The sequence below is a fragment of the Anabrus simplex genome, chromosome 6 (genome assembly GCF_040414725.1).
Source record: "Anabrus simplex isolate iqAnaSimp1 chromosome 6, ASM4041472v1, whole genome shotgun sequence".
In the NCBI taxonomy this organism is placed as follows: Eukaryota; Metazoa; Arthropoda; class Insecta; order Orthoptera; family Tettigoniidae; genus Anabrus; species Anabrus simplex.
Window position 1 is genome coordinate 300,415,967 of NC_090270.1, and position 27,384 is coordinate 300,443,350.

Sequence of the window (27,384 nt, forward strand, 5' to 3'; positions counted from 1 at the left end):
GTGCCTACGGTGTTGTCACACGGTAGGTGAGGGGGCAAGGGGGTGCGCTACGCAGAGCGAGTTTTGGCAATGGTGCAGTCAATGCGGAGCTGCCATACTTACTCACTCAGTGAATGTCCTGAACACGTGGGTTCAGTTCCAAACATAGTATGTTTAAAACAGCAGTGAGAGAATTTTATCAGTGTGCTTCACTTTTACAAAAACAGTGCATGTGCGTATTGTGTGCTAATTCATAATTCTTGTTGTCTCTTGTACGTTTGTAGGTTTCTTCTTACTAGTTATTGGATATTATTGTGGAATGGATCCGAACAAAAATTCACCAGACTGTAATCAGTTGAAGAAGAAAGGAGAGATATTTACGTCCGTTGAGAGAAATATGATTCTGTCTGTTTATAAGCATTTCCATGCGAATAGTATTGACGGCAGTATTAGTTTACCTCGTGTGCTGACCCCGGCTCTGATTCCGACTTGGGTGTGCAGCCACTCGATAGTGACACAGATTAATTACTGCAGCACAAGGTAAGCTGACGCTGAAACCTCCTGCATGATAATAATAATAATAATAATAATAATAATAATAATAATAATAATAATAATAATAATAATAATAATAATAATAATAATAATAATTTAAAAATATATATTTGTAATAATTAATTTATTGAAATTGAGCTGGACAAAGCGGAGGTGGGACAGGTTTTTGCCTGGATCCCCAACCTCATCTGTCAGTTTCAAGTTAATTCCAGTACGAGTACATAATCCTCCCTTCTCTCGCTTATTCATAAACCGCCCGTGAGTAGCAGTTCATTTCAATCAGGAATCAGGCCATATACCTGTATTTAGATAATAATGATGAATAATAAATAATAAAATATTATATATAGTCTATTGATAATAATAATAATAATAATAATAATAATAATAATAATAATAATAATAATAATAATAATAATAATAATAATAATAATAATAATAATAATAATAATAATAATAGTAATAATTTAATGAATGTAATGCGTACTGTTTATGTCAAAAGAATTCGTTCGCAATGCTTTAAGCGTGAAATTGTAGTTAGTACATTAAAATTGTGAAAGCCTCCGTGGCCCAGGTGGCAGCGCGTCGGCCTTTCAATGCAGGGTTCCGTGGTTCAAATCCCGGTCACTCCATGTGGGATTTGTGCTGGACAAAGCGGAGGCGGGATGGATTTTTCTCCGGGTACTCCGGTTTTCCCTGTCATCTTTCATTCCAGCATCACTCTCCAGTATCATTTAATTTCATCTGTCAGTCATTAATCATTGCGCCAGAGGAGTGAGACAGGCTTCAGCAGCCAGCTCAATTCCTATCCTCGCCGCAAGATGGGGGTTCATTTATTCCATCCCTGACCTGGTCACTGACTGGAAAACAGATTGTAGGTTTTCACATTCAAAATGTAATTCAGTAAATTAATTGTTTAAAGATGTAAGCCGTTAAAAAACTGTATGGGATTCTAACACACATACGTTAATATATTAATTATTTTAAATTCATTCGAGGTTCAATCCGTGAGCTGTGCCGTATTATAGTGGTGGAGTACAACTTTGAATCGCATGCCGGCTCATATGGCAACTTCCTTGATATCTATGCCTAACCTCATTTGGCAACCACGGCGAGTGTGACGAGACAATGACATCCCTTCCACTTTAGTCTGCTCAAAAGGTGGTCCGGAGAATAGAAATATGTGTCAAATATCTTCTTTATCATTATTGTTTGTGTAATAAGCCAAATTTGGTTACATAAATAATATTTGTATGTTAACAAATATGAAAATATAAACAATTTTGTAAATGTAGTTCCAGTAATATTGAATGTTAGACCATAAATGAGTATGGACAATGTACGAGGATCTTGCATGTTGATGATAAATTAAGAATATCATGTTTATTATAGACTAGCTGTTTTGTTACCTCTTGCTGACATGTTAGTGTTTGTGTCAACAGTTATGCCATATAGCAGAGATGACTGGCAGCAGAGGAAACAAAGCACACCTCAGCTAACAGCAATAGTCAGTGAGTTCAACGTCACTGTTTTAGGGGCTTAGGATAAGGCACTCAAAGCCTATGCTTTCAACACTTCTATTTATTTTCCCTCATTTTTAGGTGATAGTTTCAGGGGATTAGGATATTGTATGCCATCATATTATGATTTTTTTTTTCCTAGCTTTGTGTTTACAGCAGGGGTTGCCTGACTTAGGAGTGATCCTATGATACCATGAGTTTCATGTCCCACCAAAAGGATTGGGTGACTCACCTTATTAAATGCTTTACTTAGGTCTAGATATACAGTTGCATCAAGTTGCTTATGATCTATGAACACATCGAGGAATTCTGTTTTGTATCGATATCAGGTTGATAGCGGTTGATTTTTCAGAAGAGAATCTGTACTGCATTGGTGAAATGGGACTCTTAAACAGAGGATTCATCTTAAATAATTGATGTATTTTAAGTATTTTCTAATATGCTGAAGATAGTTTAGACTGTGCCAATACATAAAGATGGCTCTCAAAACGATAACAAAGAGTATTGGTCCATTGTGATACAATCTGCCTTAGCCAAAATGACTGTGTAGTACTACAAGATAGTTTAAAAACAGCTGAGACCTGAGTTTAAATGAAGTTGAGACCTGGTGTGTGTCCGTTGATACGAATCTAAACATATGTAAACCAGCATGGGAACTTTCTACTACCAAATTTTCTACAAGTAGCTTTACGTTACACTGACAAGGACAGGTCTGATAGCGATGATGGGCAGGAAAGGGCTAGGAGTGGTAAGGAAGAGGCTGTGGCCATAATTAATGTACAAACCCAATATTTGCCTGGTGTGAAAATGGAAAACCACAGAAATCCATCTTCAGGGCTACTGACAATGGAGCTCAAACCCACTACCTCCTGAATGCTGTGCACCCCTAACCGCATGGTGAACTCATTTGGTTTTTCTCCTATCAATGTGGGCGACTGCACTAAATGCAGATAAATGGTAACTGATCGACACTTTTCCTCCTATCAATGAAGGAATACTTCAGTTCTTTAGACACATTGCGAGGTAATCTGCAGAAATTCTACAGAAAATCATGGAAGGGAAGGTTGAGGGCAATAGACCATGGGGATGGACTGCCACCAGATGGATAGGAGAAGTGAAGACCATCATCAGTGTATCTTTTCAATGTGTCATGAGGGAACCGAAGATCGTCCATGATGGCAAGGCTACAGCAGAGATGTAACAAGCAAAAACCAAGCCAGTGAGGTCACGACTCTCAAAAATGAGTAAATTGATTTGTGATGATGGTGATACTGCAGAATTGTTGCTTTTAGGGTAGCAACAAAATTTTCAAAAAGGAAGTTTGTATGTTGAAACCACTGTAAGTCAGGAAAGTCAACTGACTGGAAGTGACTGAATATATCACCTAAATGACACACAAATTTAGGTATAGACAGAGTAACATGAAATAGGATAATCACACTCATAGCAGGACATAAACTGCCAGTATCAATGAGAGAACAGATATCTTCCTGTAGTACTACATCTGGAAATCCACACAAGATCAAGAAATACACTTTAGTTGACAGCATGGTTGAGCTGTTCCAGATTTAGTACATAGCAGAGATGATGATATGATGTAGTGGGACCAGTTTCTCCAGTCCACATAAGAAATGTTGAGATCACCCACCAGGATGGTCTCAGATGGTTCTAAATTAAATCTGTTCACAGTTTCCTCGACAGCATAGCAGTTTAATATGAAATTGATACAGTCTTCTGACAATTTATAAGGAGGAATATATATGCAGCTTAGGAACAGTTTAGCATTGTGAAATAGATCGATAGAGACAAACAGGCTTCAAGTGAAGTAGATGATGGCACATTGACAATATTAGAAGAAATAAAAGCAAAAGCAAAGAAAGCAAAGTCATCTCCATACAGGCCATGAAGGCCCTTGGAGGGATGGAAGGTGAAGGCTTCCACTATCTGTAACCTCAGTACATGATGCAGCAGAATGGTTAGTTTTATGCCTGGCTGCCTCTGACCCGAGCAATTAACCTGGTACTCATTTTTGGTGTAGGCTGAGTGAACTTCAGGGCCATGTGTTCTTCTGGAAGTTGAAATCTCGTTTCTTAAATTTTTCGACTTCCTGACAGAGAATCGAACCCATGTCCTTCCAGGTGAATCGAGCATGTCCTTATTGCCTCAGTCATGCAGCCCCTAATATTATAAGAAATATAGTACTTCTATTAACTCCTTATTTTTTTAAGGCACCCTACTGTCAAATTTTACTATGCTACCTGCGTGTCCGGCCCCGCGGTGTAGGGGGCAACGTGTCTGCCTGTCACCTGGCGGCCCCAGGTTCGATTCCCCACTGGGTCAGGGTTTTTTAATTGTAAATAATTAATATCCCTGGCCTGGGGACTGGGTGTTTGTCTTGTCCTTAACATTCCTTTCCTCACATTTAACTCTCTACACTTCCTCCATTCCAATTACATGCAGGTTCATATCACATGGTGCAAGTAGGGTCAACGCCCCAAACAAATAGCTTTTTAAAAAATTGCTACCTGCTTTGTTGGCTCTGGTTCTTTTGTCCAGTTATTCTCAAAATTTCTTCAGGTGCTTTCTCTCTGGGCATTCTATCATAGCAAGTACCTAATACTTTAAGAGATGTAAGAGTCTGCTGCTATGACTTCTTTGTTAGATTAAAGTTCTTCATTAGATGAACTGCAACATCTTTAGATGTACAGATGATTTTGATAAGACAAGGACTGTGATTCAGTTTCTTCCCGAAATCAAAGAATGTTAATAAACTTAACCATGATAGGTTAATATTGTGTTTGGTCCGTATTGACTGGTCTAAATGTACAATATAACTATTTATAATAGTTATATTGTACATCAAAGAATGTGACAATTACAGTGTTGCTGAGACCACCTGCAGAAAAAATAAGTTTGATTTTTGATTTATCATGGTTCGACGCTTGTTGTTTAAAGGGGATTCAATATTATTCATTCTTTAATTTATTTTTCCCCTTGCATCTTTAAGACGAGGCTCAAAGGCCACAATCTGATGAAAAATACTTTCAATTCTCTGTAAAAGATTAACCATACTGATTCACCTGAGCCTTGAATACGTCCTTTGCCATCAATGTTCATACTTTCTTTAACATTTTATCTAAATTATATTCAATAATTGTACACAAGTTCTGAGACTGTGAGGCACAGCAAACTTGGTCACATTTCCATTTCTTTACTGGAGCCTCTGGTGTAAGAAAAATTTTCTGTGTTATCCAAACCAATGCATTCCGTATGGAAACATCATGAACAAGCACTTACACACTACATACACCTTTAGATTCTAGTCTGTGACAGCAAGGGAAAATTTTCTGTTCACTGTTCAGATCCATACTGACTAGCTTGATAATCCTGTTTAGTGAAATCTCCAATGGAGTGATAGATGACAAACAATGAATCACAATGTTTTCATTCTGCCACTCACTGATGCACAACTACCTTCAAAGTAAATCCCCTTGGGTGACTATACCCTTTTGCCAGCATCAGTAAAGGTTCTGCAAGCAATGTTGGAAGTCGATTCCAATGCGGTCGTGAAAATTCAATATTCAATGCTGGAAGTCATTCTATACAACCTCCCATAATGACACCAGCTCATTTGCTGATGCATGCAAATATTTTTATACACTTTGAAAAGAAATATCTTTTGATATCGCTATCTATTCCTCCTTCTGTTCAGCACATAACATATCCTTATAACTTAATTTCTGAATTAAACACCACAATATTTCTTACCTTCTAGCATCAACAAACCCCATTGAGTACAGTGAGATTTCTCCAATCATACCATAGTCAGGAACCATCATTGCTACAGTCCGAAACAGTACTTTCAGATTATCAGGCAGCTCTTGTCGTCCAGCATAGCTTGAAGGGGAAAGACCAACATGTTGTGTGAATACTAAGGAAATACTCATAGGAGATTTTCTTATATTACAAATGCTTACCCAGGGTTCATGGTGATGAAAATGGAGCATGTTGGATCAAGGCTTATCTCAGTTCCTTCGAACATAAATTTAGAAACTCCCTGCCTGATTGCCATCTGAATACTGTGGATCTGCTGAGCAACCACTGACAAGACTTCCAGTTCAATTCGATTAAACTCATCAAAACAAGCCCATGCACCAGCCTGAGCTAAACCCTAATAACAAAAGATAAACAGTATTAATGCTACTGTAAAGATTCTTTATTTTTTTCCAAGACACTTGAAATTTATTTGTATAAAGGGTAAACTGTAATTTCTTAACATGTACTCATCAATAATATTGCTTGTTTGGTGGTTTATATATAATTTAATGTATGTATTTGTAGAAGTTTTTATCTATTTTTATGAGTTTACTTTCCAGTATATTTACAGGTTGGATAGCAAGGTGTTCGAGGATATATCAGAGACAGCCCAAAAAAAAAAAATATATATATAATGAATAATGAAACATATTGATACGAATCTTTGTACACATATACAATAATGGTTGGAGTAAAAGTATATTCAATTTAAGTGCATTTAGCTGCAATAACAGCTTCGATGCAGGACCAGAAGCATTTGCACGGTCGTTATTTATGTTGGACATTACCCTGGTAATGGCATTTTTTTTCTTTTTTGCTAGCGGCTTTACATCGCACCGACACAGATAGATCTTATGGTGATGATGGGATAGGAAAGGTCTAGGAGTTCGAAGGAAGCGGCCATGGCCTTAATTAAGGTACAGCCCCAGCATTTGCCTGACGTGAAAATGGGAAACCATGGAAAACCATCTTCAGGACTGCCGACAGTGAGATTCGAACCCACTATCTCCCGGATGCAAGCTCACAGCTGCGCGCCCTTAACAGCACGGCCAATGGCAACTTTTAGAGAATTGATTGTATTGTGAGAATGTTCATTAGTGTCTCGTTCAACAACACTCACACACAAAATCTAGGGGATCAAAATCTGGTGAGTCAGGTGACCACATATTTGATGTGATGTGGTTGTACAGATTGGCTGCCATCCAATCTTGCATTGTCACAGCTTTGTGTGCAAGTGCAGAGTCCTGATGAAATGCATACAGTTTTCCATCATGTAGTTTGTCTATCTAGGGATTTGCAAATATTTCAGAAGCTCAGTGTAGCCAGGGGCCAGTTTGTAAGTCACATTTGGTATAACTCATGTGCTCTTTGTTTGATTCCATGAAACATTTTCATAATATTTCAGTCTAGTATACTCAAGGTGTATTCCTTTCATGTAGATAACATCTTAGGTAGTCCGACTCGTTGGCTGAATGGTCAGTGTTCTGCCCTTCCATTCAGAGGGCCCTGGGTTCGATTCCTGCCGGGTCGGGGATTTTAATTGCTTCTGATTAATTTTTCTGGCTCTGGGACTAGGTGTTTGTGTATGTCCCAACACTCTCCTCTTCATAATCACACAGCACAACACACCACACTACCAACCACCACAGAAACACGCAATAGTGGTTACATCCCTCAATATAGGGTTGGCGTGAGGAAGGGCATTTGGCCATAAAACAGGACCAAATCCACATGTGCGACTTTGCACCTGCAACCCCACAGGTGTGGGAAAAGCGGTATAAAAAGAAGAAGAAGATAACATCTTAGGTAACACATAACGTCAATAATATTACAACAAGGTTACATTCTTCAAACAAAAAGATTTCAGTGGATGGAGTCAATTACCACAAGATTTGTAAGTGTCATTCTCACCATATTTCACCTCTGTTCATCTATAACACATGTATTTTTATATTAAGGTATCTCATAAGAGACTCAATAGACAATATAATTTATATATATATATAAGAAAGTTAAATTATGTTATTATTGATTATCTTAATTTAATGAGTCTCACTCCATTTTTATGTCTTTCCAGTGCTGATGATGGCTCAATTGAGCTGAAACATGCACACTCTTAAAATATAATGTTAACTGAATAATCTGCAAGATTATAATGTGTCGTATAGGTCAAAATGTTATACCTTAATACAGGCACTATAGTCAACACGGAACTTGAAATAATGAACTTAATTTTTCTTGCAATTGTTCTCTGTTCATGAGCTACCTGTATTAGCATCAAACAGTGTGTACTATCTTTAAAAGTTTGTGGTGAAATAGTTGATGAGCACCAAGCAACATTTACTTAAAAGTGGATAAATGCTCAAATCATTGTATTAAGAGAGAACGAATAGTTACAAGGTCATCGAGCTCAAACATGTCAGGTAAGTGTAATCCATAAACTGAGTGAAATGTTTAAAAATGTATGGCATATTTTTAATACAAAATTTCAAGTTTCAGGTATCCCAGATGGAAATGAAATATGTTAATGTTGAAACCCAAGCAATGATCAGCACGATGAGTGGCTAAATAACAGATGCACTTCAAGGGCCGAGATGATTGTTCGTTGACTATAATCAGCCAATGTGAGGGCAAAGTGAAGCTGTCTCCAGCTAAGTGGTCATTTTTACTATTCTTTCGTCACATTGTTATATTTTATCATGTTTTTTTTTTTTTTTTTTTTTTTTTTTCAGATATCTTTAAGTGAGTGTTTAAAGTTAGGATAAATTAAGATTTTACAAGAAGTAGCTTGAAGGAAGTTTAAATAGGGTCTTCTGAACACATTTTAAAAGGTAGTTACAATGTGTTAAGTGTTGAATTTAATTTCCTTGTGAAGTTGGGAATAATTTATGGTTACAAGTAATGAAAATCATTTTATTTTCCATATTGAAGGAATCTCAATAATAATATAAGAGTATTTATTGGACTCCAACCTATTCAATACATTACAGGATGTTAACATTTTTAGTTAAACATTGTTAAAATGGGGACATGTTTCGCCCTCCATGTGGGGCATCATCAGTCATATCAAAGCACCTCATAATTAAACCAGACGTCTGGTTGGAAATTATGAACATAATATGTAAGAAAGAATACCTTAAAAAACACGTACAAAGTCCTATCCTAAACGAAATAAAAAATAGACTAGTTACACATAGTAAAATACGCTAGTGGTTTCTTAATATTAAAATGAGGCCATCATATGCACAGTATAAAAATGAAAGTACCGGTAATCAAAGTCTATATGATATTGAGTTCGATGGTAGTTCTACGTAGTATATACAAATGTTGGCAAAATAAAACACAATTTATAATTACTGTACACTTATTTATAATTGTTAAAATTGATGAGGTAAAACATTCCAATTTGTCTATTTGTAATTTGGCTCCAACCAAAATAATTCGCCCTAGGATTTATGAGGTAGTCAACTCCGTTGGTCACTCTCTATATGAATGGAGTGCACAGTGCAAGTGAACAGCTTTTGTTGATTATAAAATGAGGCTGTGCTAAGACAGAGTTAAAACAACACCGGCTTCAAATGAAGATAGTTAAAAACATCATTAGGTTCTTCCTAGTTGACTAAAGGTTTGCGTATATTTTGTTGTTGAAGTGTGGGAAAGTCAGTTGTTGGTTGAATGGGCAACAGTTGAAAATGTTGTGCAGTGCAATCGGTGTTTGAGCTGTCCTACATGTGAGGGAAATCTGAAAATGGAGGATTTGTCTTAATTAGTTAAGTGAAATGACGGAAAAGGAGAAAAAAAATGGGGGAAATCATTGAGAAATGAAAGATGTGAAAGTTAAAACTTACCTTGAAAGCTGTTGAGCTGTTACCTAATTGCTAGGAGGTTTGTGGAGCACTGGCTGTCGCTAATGTCCTGCTCCTCGTGTTGTACGTGTGACGTCTTGGAGGAGGGGAGTGGATTTGTGAAGGCGGGGCTGTGGGTATGTGATTGGCGCTTGGGGAGGAGTTGTGTGTATTGGAGGGAGAATAGGGGCATGATGAGTTGAGCGGCTTAGTGGGGGTGCTTGGAGAGCTTGTTTTGAGGACGTTAACAAGTCTTTTGTCTTTCAGATTTAAACTATTGAGCGAAAATATTAATTGTTCGTAAAGAGGGCTTCGGTTGTCTATTGGATCATTTAAATTTTTATTCTTATTATATTTTTGGTCCAAAAAAATGTATAAATTTTTGAACTCGGTCATGAGCCTGCCTTTATCTAGTCTTTTTAAAATTTGGAGATCCTGTTCGATTGTGGTAAAGCTATGCCCGGTGTCTTTCATATGGATGCTCATGGCTGAGTGTTTATTGTGCTTTTGGGCATTGAAATGTTCTGCATATCTAATTGCAAAGCTTCTACCAGTTTGACCGATGTATGAACTGTTACATTCAGCACATTTCAGTCTATAAATGCCAGAGCCCGAAAATTTATTATTGTCCGAGTTTATCTTATTGTGGTTGAAAAATAGCTTTTGATTAGAATTATGGGTCTTATAGGCTACCCTAATATCATGTTTTTTTAAAGGGGTAGCGATTTGATGTATAATGGGGTTAATGTAGGTGAAAGATGCATATTTAGGCTTATTAATTTTTATTGGGGAGAAGTTCGTGGCCAATTTCAATTCCACTTTATTGATTATTTTCTGTATGATTGAGGGATTGTATCCAGTGAAAACAGCTATTTCTTTTATGGTACTTATTTCTTTTTTTAAATTGACGGTTGACATGGGAATTTTTAACGCTCTGTACACTAAACTGTAAAACGAGGCTTGTTTGTGCGATTGCGGGTGAAGAGAATTTTGTTTTATGGTTGTGGGAGTGAATGAAGGTTTTCTGTGAATCTGGAAATCGAAACTGTTTAAGGTCCTGGTGATTGTAATGTCTAAAAAATTGATGAAATTATTGTCCTCATCTTCTTCAGTAAACTTGATGCAATTATCAAGGCTGTTAAAGTAAGTTAGTATGTCTTCACTATTGTTGCAGCTTTTGTCTATTATTGTTAGTGTGTCATCGACATAGCGTAGCCAAAGACACAAACCATTAATGCTGTTTGTTATTTTACTATTTTCGAGGTTGTCCATATAAATTTCGGCGAGTATTCCCGAAATGGGATCACCCATGGCTAAACCTTCTTGTTTGTATATCTTATTATTGAACGTAAAATAATTGTTATGAAGGACGAAAGTTAGTAATTGTAAGCATTCTTCTATTTCTAACTGACTTAAGGTGCTGTGTTTAGAAAGATTAGTTTGTGTGATTTCGATAGTTTCTTTAGCGGGAATGTTCGAGAACATATTGGTAATGTCAAATGAGCACATTATGTGGTTAGGCTGCAAATTAAATTTATTTAAACTTTTGCATAATTCTATTGAGTTTTTAATAGGGTGTTTATTGTGAAATGTGAAGTGTTTCTTAAGGAATTTTTGGAGGAACTGAGAAGTTTTGTACGTTGGGCTGTTTCGGCTATTCATGATGGGTCAAATGGGAACGTCATATTCATGTATTTTTGGCAGTGATCTGACGTTGGGTAATTTGGGATTCATGTTGATGAGGAATTCTTTTCCGATAATTCTTACTCAATAATTTCAAAAGATCCTATCTTAAAAACTCAGCGTAATTTAAAAACACTCCTAAAAAATTCACCTTTTTTATTTAATGAACACGAACATCAAAAACTCATCAACATGAATCCCAAATTACCCAACGTCAGATCACTGCCAAAAATACATGAAAATGACGTTCCCATTCGACCCATCATGAATAGCCGAAACAGCCCAACGTACAAAACTTCTCAGTTCCTCCAAAAATTCCTTAAGAAACACTTCACATTTCACAATAAACACCCTATTAAAAACTCAATAGAATTATGCGAAACTTTAAATAAATTTAATTTGCAGCCTAACCACATAATGTGCTCATTTGACATTACCAATATGTTCTCGAACATTCCCGCTAAAAAAACTATCGAAATCACACAAACTAATCTTTCTAAACACAGCACCTTAAGTCAGTTAGAGATAGAAGAATGCTTACAATTACTAACTTTCGTCCTTCATAACAATTATTTTACGTTCAATAATAAGATATACAAACAAGAAGGTTTAGCCATGGGTGATCCCATTTCGGGAATACTCGCCGAAATTTATATGGACAACCTCGAAAATAGTAAAATAACAAACAGCATTAATGGTTTGTGTCTTTGGCTACGCTATGTCGATGACACACTAACAATAATAGACAAAAGCTGCAACAATAGTGAAGACATACTAACTTACTTAAACAGCCTTGATAATTGCATCAAGTTTACTAAAGAAGATGAGGACAATAATTTCATCAATTTTTTAGACATTACAATCACCAGGACCTTAAACAATTTCGATTTCCAGATTCACAGAAAACCTTCATTCACTCCCACAACCATAAAACAAAATTCTCTTCACCCACAATCGCTCAAACAAGCCTCGTTTTACAGTTTAGTGTACAGAGCATTAAAAATTCCCATGTCAACCGTCAATTTAAAAAAAGAAATAAGTACCATAAAAGAAATAGCTGTTTTCACTGGATACAATCCCTCAATCATACAGAAAATAATCAATAAAGTGGAATTGAAATTGGCCACGAACCTCTCCCCAATAAAAATTAATAAGCCTAAATATGCATCTTTCACCTACATTAACCCCATTATACATCAAATCGCTACCCCTTTAAAAAAACATGATATTAGGGTAGCCTATAAGACCCATAATTCTAATCAAAAGCTATTTTTCAACCACAATAAGATAAACTTGGACGACAATAAATTTTCGGGCTCTGGCATTTATAAACTGAAATGTGCTGAATGTAACAGTTCATACATCGGTCAAACTGGTAGAAGCTTTGCAATTAGATATGCAGAACATTTCAATGCCCAAAAGCACAATAAACACTCAGCCATGAGCATCCATATGAAAGACACCGGGCATAGCTTTACCACAATCGAACAGGATCTCCAAATTTTAAAAAGACTAGATAAAGGCAGGCTCATGACCGAGTTCAAAAATGTATACATTTTTTTGGACCAAAAATATAATAAGAATAAAAATTTAAATGATCCAATAGACAACCGAAGCCCTCTTTACGAACAATTAATATTTTCGCTCAATAGTTTAAATCTGAAAGACAAAAGACTTGTTAACGTCCTCAAAACAAGCTCTCCAAGCACCCCCACTAAGCCGCTCAACTCATCATGCCCCTATTCTCCCTCCAATACACACAACTCCTCCCCAAGCGCCAATCACATACCCACAGCCCCGCCTTCACAAATCCACTCCCCTCCTCCAAGACGTCACACGTACAACACGAGGAGCAGGACATTAGCGACAGCCAGTGCTCCACAAACCTCCTAGCAATTAGGTAACAGCTCAACAGCTTTCAAGGTAAGTTTTAACTTTCACATCTTTCATTTCTCAATGATTTCCCCCATTTTTTTTCTCCTTTTCCGTCATTTCACTTAACTAATTAAGACAAATCCTCCATTTTCAGATTTCCCTCACATGTAGGACAGCTCAAACATCGATTGCACTGCACAACATTTTCAACCGTTGCCCATTCAACCAACAACTGACTTTCCCACACTTCAACAACAAAATATACGCAAACCTTTAGTCAACTAGGAAGAACCTAATGATGTTTTTAACTATCTTCATTTGAAGCCGGTGTTGTTTTAACTCTGTCTTAGCACAGCCTCATTTTATAATCAACAAAAGCTGTTCACTTGCACTGTGCACTCCATTCATATAGAGAGTGACCAACGGAGTTGACTACCTCATGAATCCTAGGGCGAATTATTTTGGTTGGAGCCAAATTACAAATAGACAAATTGGAATGTTTTACCTCATCAATTTTAACAATTATAAATAAGTGTACAGTAATTATAAATTGTGTTTTATTTTGCCAACATTTGTATATACTACGTAAAACTACCATCGAACTCAATATCATATAGACTTTGATTACCGGTACTTTCATTTTTATACTGTGCATATGATGGCCTCATTTTAATATTAAGAAACCACTAGCGTATTTTACTATGTGTAACTAGTCTATTGTTATTTCATTTAGGACAGGACTTTGTACGTGTTTTTTAAGGTATTCTTTCTTACATATTATGTTCATAATTTCCAACCAGACGTCTGGTTTAATTTTGAGGTGCTTTGATATGACTGATGATGCCCCACATGGAGGGCGAAACATGTCTCCATTTTAACGATGTTTAACTAAAAATGTTAACATCCTGTAATGTATTGAATAGGTTGGAGTCCAATAAATTCTCTTATATTATTATTAATAATTTATGGTGAATGTAGACCCTCAGAAGCTAATCAAGTGATCAACGTAAGTCATATTGCAACTAGATTGGTAGATCATAACCATGTGTTAATAATGATAGGACAGGACTTCATTTACAATATCAGATTCGAGAATTCCATACATGTTACCATGATTGTTTCTTGGTATAAGTGATGGTGTCAAGGATCACTAGATGAATAGGAATAGATGATGCAAAATAAGAATGTTCTTCATGAAATTATGATTTTATAATAAGGCTCAGATAGATTTGAATAAGGGCTGAGTTAGAATATCATGCTTTGGGATGCACATTTTTCGAAAGAATAATTCAAGTGTTGTAATATTGATACTGAAAATGCGATGATTACGAGATTACAAATATGTTAGACACTGAATTGATAGTATGTCTTTAAAATAAAGAATCATGAATAAGAATTGTTATTTGTTGCAATGTGAAATGTCTTTGGGGACAAGTTAATAATTGGATAATTGATACAGGAATGTAGTCTTTGAACTATGATAACAAGATAAAGTTGGAATTCAAGAGGACAAACTGGGGCAAATATTCATTTATAGGAAGGGGAGTTAGGGATTGGAATAACTTACCAAGGGAGACGTTCAATAAATTTCCAATTTCTTTGATTTTAGCAAAAGGCTAGGAAAGCAACAGATAGGGAATCTGCCACCTGGGCGACTGCCCTAAATGCAGATCAGTATTCATTCATTCATTCATTCATTCATTCAAACATTGAAGTATAATGTGCTAGGAGTGTAGAGAATGTAGAATCTTCATAAGTATTACCACAAGTGAGTTTTATTTACATATGAGTGCAGGGATCATTGATGTTGTGTTCACTCAGTACTGCTTAGCCTACCCCAGTTTACTTTTGAAAGTATATTTTATGGAGATAGCTACATCCTTATGGAGAATTGATTCTACGGAACAGAAAAATAATTAATTTTAACACGTGTATGAGATTACAGGTGGTGAAGTCATCTAACAGCACTCTAGTTACACAAATAAGCTTACCTGAGGCAAGTTCATGCATTTATATTAGAATTTTATCCATTTGAGATGAGATAACCATGATCAGATCAGGGAAGAAGATCATCAGAGTAATGCAGAAATATGGCATGTGATGATAATGTGCATTCTGAATCCCACTGTGTATTGTAGTCACTTTTGTCTGTAGACTCTTTCTTCTTAATTTCAGGTAGATAAGTGCTGTACATTGTGTGTTTTCTTTTAGCATTACATTTTTAGGAGGAGGAAGTCAGCATTGGAGTTATCAAACTACAACTGTGTGTTGTTGTTGTTTCTTTACAGGAATTACAACGTTGTAATATGTTTAATTTTGTAGTATTCTCCACTCGGGTTACTGATAGATGAGTTGTAAGTTATTATAAGCAATTTGGAGAATTTTACTTTTATTAAAACAGGAATGATGTGAAAGCAATGTGAAGACTTTCATGAAAGAACTACATGCAAACAAATTGTACCCAACCCCACAATAGAATAATTTTTGTGTTTTGGAGAAAATTTAATTTCAGAAATCAATGATCCAACCATTCGGTGTGAGCAATCACTAACTCAGCCCAAAGGAGTGGAAAATGAGAAGAAAAATATCTATAAACTGACTATACCACACTTTCTAAAATCATGTGGTCTGAAGCAGATAACTGTGACCAGTTTATTTTAAGGAGCTCATGGTACTCTACCAACATATTTGGAGAACATCCAAGAAAAATCATAACAGTGATAATCAAACATTCAGTGGCTATTCTGAAGAAACATCTCTATAATGCATAACAGTGTTACCTATTTTGGACTTAAGTATAATATTCTTCTTGACCCTCAGCAAGTGTTGTGACCATTGTGGAACATAACCGGTGTTGTGACGTCTGGGGGACTGCACATGTTTAAGGCCAAATAAGTTTTTCTATTTCTAAAAAATGTCATTAGATCAACAATGCTGTGTTTAGTTATTTTTAATTCTAATCACTTGTCCTAATTTCACTAAGAAATAACTCTCTAGGGCAGTTATTAATATGCTTTTGAAATATCATGTAGCTATAGTCTGCTTCTATCAAATATGTCAAAAATATTCAAATGATCTGCTTAAAACATAAAAATCATTTCTAACTGTGCAATCACAATACCAATAAATGTCCCAATAATTACCATATTTACGCGAATAATACCCACACATTTAAAAAAAAAATTGAGGCACGAAATTGGGGTGCGGGTTTTATTTGCGTCAATGTTGGCATTTTTTTTTTCAAAATCAGCCTTTCTAAATTTAAGGTCCAGGATTATTCGGTGGCGGGTATTATTTGCATATTTACGTGAATAATACCCGCACATTTTTTTAAAAAATTGAAGCACGAAATTGGGATGCGGTTTTTTGCATCAAAGTTGGCATTTCTTTTTTTTTTTTTTTCAAAATAAGCCTACCTAAAGTTAGGGTGCGGGGATTATTCGCGTAAATACGGTAAATTATGAAATGACTTACTCAGAAGCAAATGTATGTGGAAATCAGCAGATCTTACACTTTAGGTACTTCCGAAACCTATTTCACATAGTCATTCAGGCAAACACTTGAAAAATTAAAATATATCCTAGTCATAACACTAAGATGAAATGTAAATCTGTTCTTTCCCCATTCATCTCAAGCAAAGGCGAAAATATCCTTTACCAAGCGAGTTGCCATGCAGTTAGGGTTGCGCAGCTGTGAGCTTTCATTTGGGAGATGGTGGGTTTGAACCTCATTGTCAGCAACTCTGAAGATGGTTTTCCTGTGGTTTCCCATTTTCACACCTGGCAAATGCTGGGGCTATATCTTACTTAAGAACACAACTGCTTCCTTCTCATTCCTAGCCCTTTCCTATCCCATAGATGCCATAAGACCAATCTGTGTCGGTGCGACGTAAAGCCTATTGTAAAAATTAAAATATCCTTTAATTTGAAGGTCATCCATAAGTCTGAACTCGAGCTGTGGTCACTTTGTATGTAATCAGTATCGTCATTGTCTGAATCCTCTACATCATTGGTGCATTTGTCCAATATCACAAACACATCTTCTTCAAAAGAAGCATTGCTAATACACAACTTTGATAATCCGAATCATAAATTCAAAATTATTTTCATACGAAAATAAAGTCACACCAGAACAGAAAATTTATAACTGGTGAGGTCCAGCAGACAACTTGAGTTATGTAGTTAGATCAAAATTTATAATTTTCATGTTCCATATAGATGGCAATATAATTATTATAGATAAATGAGGTAATCCACTTAAATCAATAAATATAAAAGTAGTACCTCAATTTATTTTAATTATGGCACTAGTTTTGGCCTATTTACATAAGGCCATTTTCTTAAAACATTTAAAAAGCTAACTGGCCAAACATATAACAAAAATAGTCTTATGGCTGATGATGGCCTAATATCAATAGGCCAAAACTAGTACCATAACTAAAATAATTGAAGTACTAATTTTATATTGTATTGATTAGGTGGATTACCTCATTTATCTACAATAATTATGTAGTTAGAACAACAGAAAACATTCCAATGTTATCACAACAGCTGTCTAAAGCTAACTGAGTAGCTTGAAGGTACTGGACTGCCAGGGTCATTGCGCTAAAGTATTGGCACGGAGCAAACAAATAAAACTGTGAAGGTTCCAGAGACCTCACAATGCTTGCTGGGGTTAGATATCTCAGGTATTTTGTTTCCAGTTTGTGCATGCTGTTTGCTTTAAGATTCTGTGTCTATAGGAAATCCAGACGTGGCTCAGATAATAATAACATTAAAATAATGACATTCAAGTAATTGACATTTGGAACAGATTGATTAGGGTAATGGCACTATATATCGAACATCCTTTAAATATCGAACAGTTTGCACATCCCGTTTCAAAATAAGGATATAGAAAAGTTTACATAACATGTGAGATTTCTAAATTCACCCTTCCAAACTTAGCTTTATATCAATCGATAGGTCGAAGTCGTTACCGTGTTGGCGAGCGCGGGAAAGTCTTAGAACTTTGGACTTAGCGGGATTTTGATGAGATTGTTGTATTGTTACTAAGGTGCAGTGTCCCTGTGATTATCTGTTTTTGTCGGTAAAATAGTATCTTTAGAAGGTATCCTTTAAATAATAGGTTGAGTTAACATACATACATGTTTATTATTTTCTTGTATTGTGAGTTTTCACCTATCTTCATATTTATTTCTAAAATAAAATACTGTTCGATATTTGACTCCCATTTTCAAATATCGAAAGGACGTTCGATAAATGAGGTTCATTTAATACAAAAACAACCCTTAATATCGAACACCACTGAAAATGAATGGGCTGTTTATGATTTTAATTTGTAGTACTGTTTTATTTGGCGCCGAAGTCCGGATATCTGTGGTCGTGACTGCCGAGGCGTCTATCTGTAATTTGAGAGGGCCTGAATTTTGAACTTCATCGGGTATAGTTAGATTTCCTTTACGAAGTCTTGTGTCTGTCTGATGCCGTACGTTGTTCTAATCACTTTATTTAACAATCCTATCACTATCCAAGGTTTCTCATCGTCGTCGGCAAATAAAGTGGCGTCGACAAGAGGGGGTGTGTGGGGGCAGTTATCCCGCACTCTTTGAAAAAAACAATTTTATTGCATTTTAGCTATTTAAAACTAGAAAGCAGAAAATAATTATTTATTTCCTTAACTAGTGCTCAGATCTTGACTGTGGTCAAAATTAAGACGCCCAATGGGGGAACTATCCCAAAATCCAAAGTTAAACCTGTTGAAAAAATGAAAAGGTGTCAGTATTCATTATCTGCCTTGACTGAAGCTGTTCAACAGGTTAAGTCCGGTATGATGTCGCAAAGGCAGGCATCTAAAACATCCCAGGTCCCTTTAACAAGGTTAAACGACAAACTTTCTGGACGTCAGAAGATTCAGACTGCCCTTGGGCGGAAGCCGTTCTTGAGTCCACGAGAAGAGGAGGGCATTAGTGAATGGGTGATCAACATGGCTAAGAGAGGATTTCCGTTGAAGAAAAAGAATTTACTTGACACTGTTCAGCAAATTGTGCAGTCATCAGGAAGGAGCACACCGTTTAAGTATGGAAGACCTGGTAAAACCTAGTTCAAATGTTTTATGGGACGGCATCCTTCCCTGTCTCAGAAGAAGGCTGAAACCATTAGCAAGGGCAGGGCTGCTGTCTCTGAAGAGAGAATATGTGGTTGGTATGCTGGACTGTCGTGCTACCTGGAATCTGAGGATGTAAGTTCAATTATGGAAGACCCAAGCAGGATCTTCAATGCAGACGAGACAAATTTTCTGTTCCATAAGGTTTCAGGAAAGTACCTTGGAGTCAGAGGGGAACAGCTTCAAATTACGGCAACCTCGAAAGAGAAAGAAGGCATAACAGTGCTCGGAAATTTCTGTGCCGACGGGCGTTGTGCCCCAACAATGATCGTCTACAGCAACATACGACTTCAGCAACTTATCAAAGAAGTGTACCTGAAACTTGGATCTACGAGAAAACTGAAAGTGGCTGGATGAAGGCCCCAACGTTTCTGAACTACAGGTAGAGAAAATTACACTTCCTGTTATTTTATTTCTTGATGGACACAGGAGTCACTTATCCCTTCAAGTCAGTGAATATTGTCATGACAATGGAATAATATTGTATTGCCTTTTCCCTAACGCCACCCATCTTCTGCAACCAGCAGATGTGGGGGTATTTGCACCTCTAAAGAGAGCATGGGAAAATGCTCTTCAAGACGAGAAAATATGAATTCTCGGTGCATCAGTAACCAAGGTAAATTTTACACCCATGTTAAAGAAAGTTTGGGAAGATGCTGTTAGGCCAGATATTGTGAAAAGCGCCTTTCGTAAGTGTGGTCTCTATCCACTAGATCCCAACGCTGTGGACTACACAAAATGTGTTGCAGATATTTTGAAATCCCCGGTGGGAAGGCAACAGCAAGAGAGTGACGAAGGCAGCCCATCATCCCTTTCCACTTCCAATCAGAAGTTAAAGTTTGTGCTTGATGACCTGGAGGAATTCTTGCCTTCTCGATAACTTCAATGACAAACTAAGATGTGATGGAGAAAAACAGAATGATGGTGAACCAGATTTGTATGCTCATTGGAAAAGTGTTACAACTCGGTACAATGCAACATGTGAAACAATATCTACTAATCAGAATGAAACGATGACAGACAGTTCATCAGAAGATGATGGTGATCAGGGAAGAGATGATTTCACGTGGAATGATGAACGTTTAGAAGTGTATATACCTTCTCCAAAGAAAGATGTTTCTGGTGCCGTCATTTTGAAGAGTTGAGTAAAAGTTCACAAGCCGAAAATATTGAATGAGCATGAAATTGCTTCGGTACTCGCTTGCTCACCCACCTCGAGTAGTAGTGAAGATTCTGTCAGAGATTTTCTCGAAGTTCCTCAAGTACCAGAAAAACCTCATCAGTTTAGATTAAAGAAAACATACGCGATATCTTCAAAGGAGTACCGGGAAGAATTGAGGAGAAAGAAAAGAAACAAGGAAGTCTAAAGATATGTTCTGTTCTCTGTGGAAGGGTAGAGATAAGAAACTGTTTATTTGTGTTTCTCAGGATATTTTAATGCGTATTAATGTTGCTTCCTCTACTTTTGTGATTTATATTTAAGAATCATTCTATTTTGCTCACGTTATTACAATCATATAATGTCTAAAATAAAGTGATTTAAAATAAATATTTCTGTTCGGTATTTAAAACCTTACTGTTTGATATATAAAAATCGTGTTCGATAAATAAGACCTCACTGATCGATATATAACGCAGACCGTTCGATATATGAAGGAATACAACTGTTGCATTTAAAGGTGCCTGGAGCCTACAAATTGTACATTTTAAAAGTCTGAACAAGCCAGTTGCAACCAGGGGATGTTCCGTTAAGGTTTTATAACTATTTCAGAGGTCCTTTCTTCACTGGAAAAAAAATACTGATCAATAATTCGTAGAGATAACCTTAAGTGTTCGATATATAGTGCCACAACCCTATTTAATATTTAAAGTGTCAGGTAGATTACTGATGACCAGAAGTTTGTTGTGGAATTCTGACAGATGCCATTGGTATTGGTTACAAAACATTGTTGATGAAGGATATGTGTCCACACTTGTCCATTGTTAGTGAGATAATCAGGCAATCAATCTTTAGACTGAAAGACAAGGAATCCCTTTGTTATGGAGCTAAGCTGAGGTAGAATCTACACACAGGTATAATATATATGTCAAATCCTCAGTCCAAAGACTTTTTTTTTTTGCTAGGGGCTTTACGTCGCACCGACACAGATAGGTCTTGCTACCTCAGACTACAGTGGTAACACCAAACAAGGCACAAACACAGTTAAAAGGGGAAGGTAAAAGTACAATACACAATATAAGAAAACACTACACACTCAGAAAAACAGTAGCAAGCATTACGCGGATCTCCAACAAAACAAGTACGTAACTATCAGTAGGGCCAACTAGTGAACGACAAAACGGGAGGATGGAAGGGCTGGGAACCTACCAAAGGCATGGACATGGCTTAGATAGCGGATTCCGAAATAAATGCCCGTGATCCTTAGATTTGAAAAATATTATTTACAAAATAATCTTACAAATACATTCTAAGTTACGAGCTATAAGTTCAGTGGTATCCATAGCTTATTTCGTATCAGCGTAATTTCAAATTTCAAAACAACTATACATCTGGTTACCAATGCAGTAGTACAATGCAATTTACAGGTTGTCCAAAGTCTAGCGTACCTCAAGTGATACAGAACTACCAGAGGCAAACCCCAAGGGAAATAATATTAAACTACAATATACATATTTTAGTGAAACAAGAAATGGGAATGCCTCGGAAACGAACAGGTAAGTCCAGCTGAAAAACTAAGGCATCATAAGTAAGTAATTTGGTGAATCTAGGCGAGGTTAGGGCAGACTCCTGTATGAAGAGCAAATCGGAACATTACCGAAATTTTAGCAGGAACGGAATTCAAGAGTGCTTACCCGAGGAGAGTGCCATCCCGGAAGCCGGGGACGACATCCAGATAGGCTGCTCGCAGACAGATAGATCAATACCGACAAATTTTAGGATACAGAATTAATTCGAACACTGCCTCGCTCACTAGATATAGGAAATTCTGGCCTTGGAGGCAGCCAATCAGCATGCAAGAGTTCCCTATCGCCACCTAGACTCACCAATCACAACCTTACTTTCGATCGCGAACTTTGACTAACATTCTAGAATACGCATGATCGCGAAAATCGTATTTTTCCAGAATAGACAGAACACATTTTCTAGAACACATTCCAACAAAGTAACACACCCTGTACAAAAGTTATGTAATTTTCTGGATCTTTCCAGGAACTATAGACAGAATTCTACTATTTACAAATGCCTATGTTACAACATTATACAGTACAGGTTAGGTCAATAAAAATAAAACATCATATCATATTTTACAAACAAAGTCTTCAAAAAAATACATTCCACTCGCATTACATAGTTCACTTGTAACAGGTCTTATGGCGACGATGGGATAGGAAAGGCCTAGGAGTTGGAAGGAAGCGGCCGTGGCCTTAATTAAGGTACAGCCCCAGCATTTGGTGTGAAAATGGGAAACCACGGAAAACCATTTTCAGGGCTGCCGATAGTGGGATTCGAAGCTACTATCTCCCAGATGCAAGCTCACAGCCGCGCGCCTCTACACGCACGGCCAACTCGCCCGGTAGTCCAAAGACTAGTTGGATCCCTAACTGCTTCTCATCACCTATCATAAATAGCTATTTTTGGTTTCATCTTCTGATGTAACTTTGATTGACCGTGGGAGATCCAGGATCTAGTTCGGTCGCCTATTTGTATAGGCTATCAGCCGTCCTGTATAAGCAGTCCATTGCCGAGGGTACACCATGAGGATGTTATCTACACGTCGCAACATAAAAAAAACACTTGGAAAATACAAGTCAGAAACTTAAGTCAAGAAACAACATCATGAAGAAACTAGCTGGTACGACAAAGAGAGCTGATGCGTCCACACTACGCACTACTGCCCTCACCATGGTTTATCCAGTGGCTGAATATTGTACCCCGGTGTGGCAACGTAGCGCTCATACTAGGAAGATCGACGTCCATTTGAACGAATGTATGAGAACCATAACAGGCACACTAAAATCCACCCCAGTCCCATGGCTACATACTATCAGTAACATACCACCTCCGGAACTGAGACGACAGAAAGCAACTATACGTGAGAGGAAAAAGTTACACCATCCTGATCACCAACAGAATCTCCCAATCCATGAGGTCCTTACTGAAAAAGCTCCTTCTCGTCTTAAATCAAGGAACCTAATATGGCATGACATAACTGGTTTCAATATCCAGGAAAAATGGCGTCAAAGCTGGAGCTCTGCATGTGTGAAACACCAAGGCATCCAAGACCCCACAACTGGAGTCCCAGGATTTCACCTGAAGAGACACCAATGGTCTAAACTCAACCGTTTAAGAACAGGCCACGCTAGATATAATGCCATGCTACATAAGTGGGCACTTTGAGAATCCCTTGCCTGTGATTGCGGAGCCCCTTTCCAGTCAGTGCAGCACATTATGGAGGAGTGCCCTCTGAGGAAGTATGGTGGACCAGCCCAAGATGTCATCAGTGCTACACCCCTTTTCTTAGAATGGCTACAGCAACTGGACATTGATTTGTAAATGTAAATGCTACCAACATTCTTGTCCTTGTATATAGTGTAAATTTCCTTTTTCTTTTGTATACTTGAAACAAACAAACAAACAAACAAACAAACAAACAAACAAATAAATAAATAAATAAATAAATAAATAAATAAATAAATAAATAAATAAATAAATAAATATGGTGTCACTGAAGAGGTGTACTAGGGAAATTGTGATTTACCATTGCTTTCCTTACCAAGCCAGAAGGTGATATTATATATGTCTGCCTAGGCCACTGAAATCTACACGCCAACTGACCCTATGAGCAAAACATTCATACCATTTATCAAAGGTACTGGCTGCATAAGGAAGCATAGTTCATACCTCAGTCATTTTGATACTGTCAAAGCGAAAGATGGGACTGAGACAAACATTTGAAAGTAACCAACTCTTTCTCATACTTTCATTTTAATACAGAAGAAATAAAATTCATTAAAATATTAAAAACCTATTAAACACAACATGACTTGACGACTTGCTTTTCTGTTTTGGAGAACCCCTTTGAAAAGTGTATCAATTCTATTATAACTATTATAGCTATCATGTAACCTAAATTTAACCCTTCTGATTTTCTTGGTGTTATATATCACAAGAGTAATGCAGTGGATTCGTGTTCGACATCTGGGCAAAGGTAGTACTTAAACTGTTAATGTTTATACTAATTCTTAAGTGAAAAGGTATGAAAATTATTACTACATGCCCTTCTTTTGACCCCTGTTTACTTATTTAATAAATTGGTGTAAGCTGACTTTCTTGTTTAAACTTTTATCTCCAGTAAAGTACAAGGTTTAATCCTAGACCTAGCTTCCTCATTAGCTTCTTTTAATGTAGATTTGGTAGCAGTTTCATATAACCTTGGTTTTGATTTCCTTTATTTTTAAGGGGTTTTAATTTTTTAAATCTTATTATATAATGTTTGTTACAACCTCCTGCACCTGGAACAAATTTGGTGCTAACATTGAGAAGTACATTTCAGAGGCCTTCAAACATGTCACATGGTTTTACATTGCTGCTGCTTTATTGGAAGATAAACTACAGTTGCCATGACTTATGAAACAACCCTTGTAAAAGTAAGTACTTAACCTATAAATTACCTTGAAAAATTTTCCCATTGCTTTGTAGTCTAAACCATCAGAACAGTTGAACACAACACACTGCTTGGCAACTGCCTTGGCCAGATCTTTAGTAGTCTCTGTCTTACCAGTCCCTGCTGGCCCTTCTGGTGCTCCTCCAAGATTTAAACGTAAGGCTCCCATCAGAGTCCTAAGTAATTCAGAATAAATGTAATTTTGTGGTGGTACAAGTATATATGAAACCTAACATAAAAATATCTAGTAAGCACATTCTTACCGGTAGCAGCGATCAGTAAGAGGAGTGATAACAAGGCGTGGAGTGTTGCCCAAGTATTCAAACCCATAATGAACCTCTGTGGTGATCATAGAAACTATAACATCTCCTTCTCTCCAGTAGTAGCGTAGTTGACTGATCCAATTGAAGTCTTTGGTAGTGGATATCCCCAGGTGATATAGGGTGCTTACAGTATCACGAGCTGCAAACAAATAATAATAATAATAATAATAATAATAATAATAATAATAATAATAATAATAATAATAATAATAATAATAATAATGTGCCCGTTCACACGTCCGCGACAGCTTTCAAAATGGCGCCAACTGAAGGTATGGGCCATGTAATCTATAGGAAGCAAAGAATAGACACCAGTTGCGATGACACAGAAGGCCATACACGTCATGGAACGTTCAAGTATTCAGGGTGAAACGGACAGTGGATTGTCTACTGTATTGTTTTACAAAAAAAAGTAGAAAACTTTATTGTTAAGAAAACTCCATCTTAAATTTTCTCAACGGAGAGTGAGGACGGAATTACCGACCGCGGTATAATTCTTTTAGGAATAACAAAGGATCTAAAGATATATTAAAGGAAAAAGCATCGGAGACGAGAAGAAACAAGTCAAATCACCGAAAAATACCATAGTTGACTCGAGATATTAAGAAGGAATCACCTACAAGAGCTACGAGATACGCGTGGGTGGATACTCAGCGCAGTGATCTATAGTCTGCAAAGGGAGACCAAGCCAACAAAAAAAGGATCACACACAAGAAGAGAAACATCTCCAATGATTGAATCAGAATAAAAATAAGTTTTCCTCAAGATCTACAAGAAGGGCAGACAGAGAATAGATGCACTGAAATCATTACCAACGAAATCGAGGATACGTCGGAGAGCCACGAAAGAAATAATAAAATTAAGGATTACAGACATCAAAAAAAGAATTGTATAATGGCTGTACACTGCACTATAATCATTAATTTAGGTGCTGACAAGAGGACCATGAGGATGATGTGCTAAGTACACATGATGGACCAAGCTGGGGACCAGTACATCTTGCTATACGACCGAGCCATGATGAGGAAGACGACGGGAAATTATCCGACCGAGCCATGATGAGGAAGGCAACGGGAAACCATCCGACCGAGCCATGATGAGGAAGGTGACGGGAATCCAGACAGCACTTCTGTGATGAAGAAGCGGATGATGTTCCAGATGTCCAACCCATGAGCTAACAGCAGACCCAACTACATCCATTTGGGAACAGAACAGCTGGACCAGGGACAACCATGAGCGAGCTAAGTCATTTACAATATTTAATCGCATAATTTTTGGTTTGCCTACACATGTACCTTAGGTATGTGCCGATGGGCCAATTATAGACCGATACATAAGAAATGCACGTGAATGTTACCAACGAAGTGTGAGATATTTAAGTCCGTAGTTACATGATTTAGCAATATAGCAGTAGTTTCTGATGTAATGGATATATACGTCAACGTATATCGGTCAAAATACTCGTATGTAGCATGAGGTTTGAAAGAGAAGTTTGGAAACAGCTGATTATAATGACATACTGGCAGATTACAGAGATTTCATAGAGGTAATGTTACAAGTTGACGTCACGATTGGTTGCGCGCGGTGTAAAAATAAACAGATGGAATCACGCATTGTTTTGCTTCACAATAAGGGCATTGAACTCAATCATAGGTTATGAGATATAGCAACTTTTAAATGTTGTTTTAAGAAACAGTGTGGTACTTTGACATGGTCGTGTGTTTGGGAACGCGACGAGTTATTATTGAGGCTACGATGTTAAAATATTATATGGATGTTGAAATAAGGTTACGATTGTGCTAACTGGAGGAAAGGTATGAGTTATATAGTGATATGAGAAGTTTTATTCGCACTACTCAGGGGCCATCGAGTGCCTGCAGTTTAAGATATCCCACACTACATTTTTTTAGATTCGTATACGTAAGATTGCCCACACCGCTGGAGCGACCTAAGCCAA

General features: G+C 37.0%; 1 protein-coding gene across 1 annotated transcript in view; it reads right to left on the minus strand.

The window, feature by feature from the left end:
- The window catches only part of Dnah3 (dynein heavy chain 3, axonemal), a 912,075-nt gene that overhangs the window by 459,283 nt on the left and 425,408 nt on the right, over positions 1-27,384 (minus strand). Inside the window, exons 24-27 of the mRNA XM_068228454.1 lie at positions 25,368-25,566; positions 25,112-25,280; positions 6,032-6,225; positions 5,823-5,951 (exon numbers count right to left, since the gene is read on the minus strand). Coding sequence (XP_068084555.1) covers positions 5,823-5,951; positions 6,032-6,225; positions 25,112-25,280; positions 25,368-25,566 — 691 coding nt within the window. The remainder of the gene's footprint in view (positions 1-5,822; positions 5,952-6,031; positions 6,226-25,111; positions 25,281-25,367; positions 25,567-27,384) is intronic.